The sequence below is a fragment of the Danio aesculapii genome, chromosome 3 (genome assembly GCF_903798145.1).
Source record: "Danio aesculapii chromosome 3, fDanAes4.1, whole genome shotgun sequence".
Taxonomy (NCBI): domain Eukaryota; kingdom Metazoa; phylum Chordata; class Actinopteri; order Cypriniformes; family Danionidae; genus Danio; species Danio aesculapii.
The window spans coordinates 1344392-1353664 of record NC_079437.1 but is presented as its reverse complement, the minus strand read 5'-3'; the positions used below and the strand labels follow the sequence as shown (position 1 = coordinate 1353664).

At 33.7% G+C, this 9273-nt stretch overlaps 1 protein-coding gene across 1 annotated transcript; it reads right to left on the bottom strand.

Annotated features, from left to right (window-relative positions):
- Nucleotides 1-7584: 7584 nt before the first annotated feature.
- nog1 (noggin 1) lies at nucleotides 7585-8944 on the bottom strand. The gene has a single exon (XM_056449632.1). The coding sequence runs from the start codon at nucleotides 8792-8794 to the stop codon at nucleotides 8144-8146; it is 651 nt and encodes a 216-aa protein (XP_056305607.1). The 5' UTR covers nucleotides 8795-8944; the 3' UTR covers nucleotides 7585-8143.
- Nucleotides 8945-9273: the final 329 nt, after the last annotated feature.

Here is a 9273-nt window from a genome sequence, read left to right as displayed (position 1 = left end):
TCATTTAGCACAGATTAATCTGTGAATCAACATGCAAATGTGTCCCTTTATTTCTGAAAATAAAGATTCTAAAATTATTCTTTTTTTGTACACTCAAAAAATGACTTTTGTTGTTCAAACTACTTACTTTAAATGAGTTGAAACAACACAATTATACATTTTTAGAACAGCTTAATTGTTTTATGCTCAATCAAATGAAATTTGTAAAAAACAACATTAAGAGAACTTAATCACTTTGTGTTGGGACAATATGAAGGAATTCTGTTGAATGCAGCATTTTAACTGATCTCACATTAGTTCTTTTAGAACCTTTTTCCACAGATTAGGTCTGTAAATAAATTACTTTCATTGCTTGTTAAAACTAGTTACTTTAAACTAGTTGAAACAACACAATTCTTGCATTCTTTATGCAACAACTTAATTGTTTTATTTTCGAATTTGTGAAAACAAGTTAGCTAATCAATTTGTGTTGGGACGACAAAAAGGATTTATACGGAACGCAGCCTTTTTAACAGTCTAGTGATGTCACATTAGTTCTTCGAGAACCTTTTTCCACTTTTTGTGGAATGGAAATGTTCTATTGATGTCAAAGGTTCTTTATGGACCCTCCGATGCCAATAAAGAGCCTTTCTTTCAGTCTGCAATCACCAATACCCTTTGGCCAGGACACATCCATTTAAACGAAGCCCTGTGTGATTAGTTTGCCCAAGCGGCCGTAACGGCGTCCTAATCAGCGCAGTGTTTGGATAAAGCGCTCTTCTGCAGGGGTAAACAGAGCTGTATTTGATGCTCTTTATGAGGGCTGTTTGGCAGGGTTTATTCCTCTGTTAGACTGGCTCCATGCTCTCGGAGGGAGGCCGGCCCTCCTGCGGGGCTGCAAATGGGCGGGTGGCAGTGCAAAGAGATGCTCTCCAGCTGCTGCCTAGGCTTTATCTGCCTATGGGACGTTACAGTAGACGTTAACAGGTCCTCAATGAGCATCATCATGCATCTCCACCCCATAATAAAAAAGCTGGTGATAAAGAGCTATTTTCACCGCTTATCAGATAAACGGCGGGTTTTACAGACTGCAAACTAACGCGCTCATTAGCGTGACCCGTCGGCTCTGTTAACACCCGTGATGATGATGATGTGAGAAAGTTTTGCTCCACGTTATGTGTGTTTGTTGAGCATGCCGTAACCTTTAACCCAGATCACGGCTTCCAGAAATGGTTTAACGAGATGAAACGAGCAAATTAACACATGCGGGTTCCTCGGCCGGTGAATGTCACGAATTGTTTGAATTAATTGATGCGTAAAATGTGGCTAATCTGCTTTTGGAGAGGCCGTCTGCTGAAACGCACAACGCATAATCTTTGCTAACACGTCGTAATAACTTTCATTAAGGAGCCATTAGGATGCATCAAACAATGCTTGCTGGCTGATCAGGAGTTTGAATGACAATACACTAGAAAAAGAAGATTAAAGAGTATGTTTTACAAGAAAACCCTTTTAAAAAATGTTTGTTTCATTGTAACTGATTGTGAAATCTACTAGCAACTGTTTGCACTCAAATATTTTAAGAAAAAAACAGTTTTTCAAATAAATGCATGCATTAAATACAACTTTTTTTCCAGCCACTGCATTTTATTGAACTTTTATTATCAGAACGTGTTAATTAATACAACATTTATTCAGAATGTAAACAATAAATCGATTACATTTAAAATCAACCCAGGCTCATTCTGAGAACGTAGTCCTGGGGACGTTTCTGGAGACCGCGAAATACGTCCCGGGAGGTACGTATTTTTGCAGTTTTTGTTTTCGCAAGTCCGCGAGAGGCCGCTGTGTGCGCTTTTTCCTGCGCCGTTCTCGCGTAAACCCGCTGGAGGCCGCTGTCGAACGACCTTCTGCCTGTCTGCCTGGATGACAGAATGATTGACCGTGCGACCGGCCAATCGGCTGACCCCCCTCCTCCGTCCCTAAACCCAACCAACGACGATTCACAAAGCCGTCCAGAAAAAAGCGCCCTTGTCTGATTTTTACCACGTTTTCGGATTTTGACCACATTTTCACCCTGTGATGAACTTGTTCGCTTCATTTTTTGGATTTTGTTTTTGTTTTCTTACCTGATTTCTGGAACCGCTCTTCCCCGGACTCGAACTCGGTCGTCGTCGTCGTGGTCAGCCCCTCTCTGCACCTCGAGTCCGCTAGAGTACACGAAGAGCTAACCTGACAAACTGGTTGCAGCGGGAAAGCCCTCCACACGGAGGCGAGCGGCCGGCTGTCCGACCGGCAAGCGCCGAAGGGAACGGCGTCACACCGCCCCGCAGCGTTCGCTTAAAAAAATGAAATGCAGCCGTGCGTACCCCCGGCTACGTATTTCGCGGTCTCCAGAAACGTCCCCGGGACTACGTTCTCAGAATGAGCCTGGGTTGTTTAAAATAATCAGAATAAATATTGCTTTAATTAATGCAAAATAAAATCTAATCATTTGAAATAGTCAATAGTAACAGTTTTTAATCGAACAATGCTTGGTGACTGATCAGATGTTTGAAGGACAAATGTACACTAGAAATAAAATGTGATTCAGAGTTGTAAACAAAACCAAAGGGTGTGTTTGACAAGAAAACCCTATTCAATACAATTGAATATTTCTGTAATTGTCATTACATTGTAAGTGGTTGTGAAACTCAGCAATTGTTTTCAATTCAGTTTTTTCTTCTTACAATATTTATTTTAAAATAATAAATGCATAAATGCATGCATTAAGTACAAAATTTTCCCCTCAAGTGCATTTTATTTAACTATTATTATCAGAATGCGTTAATTAAAACACTATTTATTTTAATTGTATTAAAATCTATTTACAACATTAACTCAGAATGTAAACAATAAAATCGATTAAATTTAAAATAATCAGAATAAATATTGCTTTAATAATGCAAAAATAAAATCTAATCATTTGAAATAGTTAATAGTAACAGTTTTTAATCGAACAATGCTTGGTGACAGCTCAGATGTTTGAATGACATTATACACTAGAAATAAAATCTGGTTCAGAGTTTGAAAATGAAAGTGTGTTTTACAAGAAAACCCTATACCGACAAATTGTGTTGAATTAATTGCCATTTCATTGTAACTGATTTTGAACTACTAGCAATTGTTTGCACTCCAGTTTTTTCTTCTTAAAATATTTATTTTAAAATAACAAATATATACATAAATGCATGTATAAAATATAACATTGTTTTGCATCAATTGCATTTTGTTGAAATATTATTATCAGAATCAGTTCAGTATTAATCAGACACAATTTTAATTTATTCATTTTCCTTTGGCTTAGTCCCTGATTTATCAGGGGTCATCACAGCGAAATAAACCGCCAACTTATCAAACATATGTTTTACACAGTGCATGTCCTTCCAGCTGCAACCTAGTACTGGGAAAAACCCATACACACATACACTACAGACAAATTCATTCATCCATTTCCCCTATTGTGAATGTGTTTGGACTGTGGGGGAAACCGGAACACCCAAAAGGGAACCCACGCCAACACGTGGAGAACATGCAAACTCCACACAGAAATGCCAACTGGCCCAGCCGGGACTTGAACCAGTGATCTTCTTGCTGTGAGGCAACATAGCTGACCACTGAGCCACCGTGTTGCCTACACTGAAAAAAAATATTCAAAGATGACTCCTTGGATTTACTCAATTTTTTTAACGTTGAGTAGCTGTAAACAATTTATTTAGGCTGAATTTAAACAAACAAATTAAGTTGAACATTATTAAATTTAATTTGTTTGTTTAAATTTAACACAAATAAATTGTTTGCAACGGTTTTGCATGCAACACTTTTTTCAGTGTACGTTCAGAATTATCAGAATAAATATTGTTTTAATTAAAAATAAAATAAAATAAAATAGTTATTAGCAAAATAATAAATAAACAATATTCATTCTTATTATTCTGACAGGACCCTATGATCAGCAGGTCAGTTGTTGCTGGAGTTCCCAGATCCAGGTATAGACAATGGGGTGATCGTTCATTTGCAGTGGCAGGTCTAAAACTGTGTCACTGTTTAAAGCTAAACTTAAAACCTATTTATTTAGACTTGCTTTTGATATTTGTTATTACAAAATGCAATTTTACTGTTTTATTGATACATTATTCTGAATGTAATAAATACTCTATATCTATTACATTCAGAATAATCAGAATAAACATTGTTTTTATGCATTCTAAAAATAAATTAAAATCATTTCAAATAGTTAATAGTAAAAAAAACTGTATTTATTCTGATTATTCTGAATTTAATATAACATATTACATTTGGAATAACCAGAACAATTAGTTTTAATTAATGAAATCCAAAATATTAAATAAAAGGATTTAAAATAGGTAATAGTAAAAAACTGTATTTATTCTGATTATTCTGAATTTAATACATATAATCTATTGCATTCAGAAAAAAATATTATTTTAATTAATGCGTTCTAAAAATAAAATAAACTGAAATGGTTAATAGTAAAAAAAAAGTTTATTTTGATTATTCTGAACTTAATAAATACGATATATTATATTCAGAATAATCAGAATAAATACTGTTTTAATTAATGCATTCTAACAATAAAATAAAATAATTAGAAATAGTTCATAGTTAAATTAACTGCAATTATCATTTCAAATAATTTAATTTAATTTGTTTATTACATTCTTAAAGTTTATTAAAATACATTTATTAAAATATTTAATTATAATATTATAATACATTTATTAAAATATTACATTTATTATTAATTATAAAACATTTATTAAAATATTTAATTGTAATATTATAATAAATTTATTAAAGTATTACATTTATTATTAATTATAAAACATTTATTAAACTATTATTTAATTATAATATTATAATAAATTTATTAAAATATTACATTTATTAATAATTATAAAACATTTAATAAAATATTTAATTATAATATTATAATAAATTTATTAAAATATTACATTTATTATTAATTATAATACATTTATTAAAATATTTAATTATAATATTATAATACATTTATTAAAATATTACATTTATTATTAATTATAAAACATTTATTAAAATATTTAATTATAATATTATAATAAATTTATTAAAATATTACATTTATTATTAATTATAAAACATTTATTAAAATATTTAATTATAATATTATAATATATTTATTAAAATATTACATTTATTATTAATTATAATATATTTATTAAAATATTACATTTATTATTAATTATAAAACATTTATTAAAATATTTAATTATAATATAATAATAAATTTATTAAAATATTACATTTATTAATTATAAAACATTTATTAAAATATTTAATTATAATATTATAATAAATTTATTAAAATATTACATTTATTATTAATTATAAAACATTTATTAAGATATTTTATTTGATCTTTTTTTATTTTATTTTATCTTTTTTAAATATTTTATTTTATTTTATCATTTCAAATTATTTGATTTAAAGAACATACAACACTTTTAACCAGTATACATGAGGGATAAGAGAATTGCAATAAGACAATTACATAAAAAGCATTCTGCACTGACAGATTATGAAATGCTTTCATTTTATTAGTACTATAAGATACACAAAATGCGCTTAAGTTATCCAAACTGAATCTATATTCAATTCACACACATAAATCCCACATTTAGGCCTGAATATAGTTTGATTACTGTGATCTGCATTATTATGTGATGTAAGAAAAAAGGCTCCACTCGGGCCCCTGTGAGCATCAGCAGTGGTTGCCTTGGTTACAGGGACCCTTAAGCCAGGTGAGAGTATGTCACGGTAAATTAGGAGACCTTCTTTGAAGTTTCTTTCATGAGAAGAAACAAAGGCCGAGGAAACAAAAAAGCTCAAACGTGCCATTTGTTGTGTTTGATATTTTATTATCTGAATATAAAGAATAAATAACAGTTCATCTTAATTTACAGGATAAATCGTCTCCGGCCGTCACAGCATGTGAGACGTTCAAAAAAAAAAGTAAAAATCCACAATAAATTTTGAGGTTGTCACATCGGCGTGGAAAAAAAAAAACCTTATAAAACATCCCAGACACCTCCATTCTCTGCAATATAAATACAACCCAATATACTTTCCACAAATACAGTAGACTCTGGATATTAATACACATAATACTGGCTTCTTCTTTTTTTTTACAATAGCTAGATCATTACATGATGGCACGACATATACAGACGATACATTCCTACACATGATAGTGCATACACAAATGAAAGGGAACACTCTCATGTCAGATATCAATATAAACACACAACGCTGATTGATCAGTTATCAAATCTGAATGTATGAGCTGTTGATCTGCACAGCATTGTGTTTATAAAAGAGATGAACGTTACCTCATTATTTACTCTCCCTCATGTGGCCAAGAGTTTCTCTCTTATGTTGAACACCAAAAGAAGATATTTTGAAGAATGCTGCTGGCACTCATTTACTTCGATAGTAAATAAGAATATAAAAATACTACAGAGGTCAATGGGAGCCAGTCACCAGCATTCTTCAAATTATCTTCTTTTGGGTTTAACAGATGAAACTCAAACAGGTTTTTAGCAAGTAAACAATGGCAGAATTTAAATATTTATGAAAATTACCTCTTTAAATGAGCTAAAGTTAATATGAAGTGTTTCCAAAACACAAAACAAAAGCTATTCATTACTTAAATCCAGAGATTTGTATAAATGTTCTGTTTTTTTAGAAAGTTCTTCCAGAAATGTTTTAAATATATGAGATATATTTTGTACAGTCGTGTCTCCATAATTTAAATCCCGCAATATGCATTAATAAGCTTAAATCAATGCATAAACATATCAGTTCTATTATGTTTTTTTTCTGAACGAGCGGTCAGTTCACCCATTTACTTCCATTGCAAAAAATAAAATACTATGGGAGTCAATGGGTGCCAGCTCCCAACATTTTTCAAATTATCCTCTTTTGTGTTCAACAGAAGAAACTCAAACCTGCTTAAAATCACAAAATTAAAATGTTTAATCGCTTTAAATGACTTAAAGTTAATATAAAGTGTTTCCAAAACACAAAATAAAAGCTTTTCGTATCTTAAATACAGAGTGTTTTTAAACGTAGAATTAAGTTTTTTTATAAAGTTCTTCCAGAAATGTGAGGTTTAAATATGAGATACATTTTGTACAGTCGTGTCTCCATAATTTAAGTCCAGCAATATGCATTAATATGCTTAAATTAATGCACAACATTTCAGTTCTATTATGTTTTTTTCTGAACGAGCGGTCAGTTCACCCATTTACTTCCATTGCAAAAAATAAAATATCATGAGAGTCAATGGGTGCCAGCTACTAACATTTTTCAAATTATCCTCTTTTGTGTTCAACAGAAGAAACTCAAACTGGTTTAAAATAACAAAATTAAAATCTTTAATCGCTTTAAATGACTTAAAGTTAATATAAAGTGTTTCCAAAACACAAAATAAAAGCTTTTCGTATCTTAAATACAGAGTTTTTAAACGTAGAATTCACTTTTTTTTTATAAAGTTCTTCCAGAAATGTGAGGTTTAAATATGAGATATATTTTGTACAGTCGTGTCTCCATAATTTAAGTCCAGCAATATGCATTAATATGCTTCACATCAGAGTCCAGAAACATATCAGTTCTATTATAGTTTCTCTGAATGAGCAGTCAGTTCACCCATTTACTTCCATTGTAAAACATAAAATACTATGAGAGTCAATGGGTGCCAGCTCCCAACATTTTTCAAACGATCTTCTTTTGTGTTCAACAGAAGAAACTCAAACCTGTTTAAAACAACAAAATTAAAATCTTTAATCGCTTTAAATGACTTAAAGTTAATATAAAGTGTTTCCAAAACACAGAATAAAAGTGTTCATAACTTAAATCCAGAGATTTGTTTTATAAATGATGTTCATGTCTGAATTCTCTTCTTTAGAAAGTTCTTCCAGCAATGTGGATTTTAAAAATATGAGATACACTTTGTACAATCATGTCTCCATAATTTAAGTCCAGCGATATGCAATCTACGCTTCACATCAGAGTCCAGAAACATATCAGGAGTTCAATATTATAATGTTTGGTTTTTCTGTGGTCAGTTCGCGCATGAGCATTTGCATTCTGTGATGATGGGATACTGCACCGGTATCCACGCGCACTTGAGCGCGCCTCGCCTCGCCACGCATCTCCAGCGTAGCAGCGTGATGTGCGTTGATTTGGCCGGTTTGCACACCATGCCCTCCGGCACTGAGCACGAGCGCTTGGTGTAGCAGCTCCCCGCACGCACGAACCGCGGCCAGAAGCGCGAGCCCAGGTCGTTCCAGGCGTACAGCACCGGGCAGAAAGAGTAGGACCACAGCCACATCTGCAGCCGCCGCTTCAGCTTCTTGCTGGCTTTGCGCTTTTTGCCCCACGGCGCGTCAAAGTCCAGGTTTTTGATGTCTTTGGGCATCATCCCGGCAAGGTTCAGCTGGAGCTCCTGCTCGTCCATGTCCTCGTTCCCCGCGTAGCGGTCCTGAGGAGGACCGACCGACAGAAAGCGGCTGTCAAAGTCCCCGAGCGCGCTCCTCAGCTCGGTCTCGTTTAGATCCTTTTCCCGCGGGTCGTAAAGCGGGTCCGGGTCCTCCTTCAGCTCCAGCAGGGGTAAAGTGTCACTCGGGATGGGTCTGAGCAGGTAATAGTGTTGGCACTGGGCGAAGGAGAGCAGCAGCAAGTACGCGGACAGCAAACACTGCGGGAAATCCATCCTTTTGAAATCTTCATCCAAACGCGAGATCAGAGATTAGACGCGAGATTTATCCGTGCGTAATTCCCTGCATTTCTGTTGTCGAGGTGTGTTAAATGCGTGGGAATCGTGAGAAGGCATCACACGTGAAAGAGTCCCGCGTCTGCGTGTTTTTTGGGAATGCCTGACTCTCACGCGCGCGCCTCTGATTTATACACGCGCGCCCCTGTGATGCAATACACTTCTCTCTCTTTTTCTTTTTTTTCTCAGTGTGAGTTTGTTTGTAGGAGATTCCCCGACACCTCCTTTCAGACTCAGATGAGGAGGAGGAGGAGGCGTGGCTGCAGTCATTTGGAGTTTGACGCCCCCTGTCGGACAGTTTTCTAGACTCGGGTTTCTTTATATTTTCACAACTTAAATTCAGAGATGTGTTTAAAATGTTGTTCGTGAAAATGTGTCATAATTCACAAGTTTAAAAGTTGTTCCAGAAATGGGAGTTT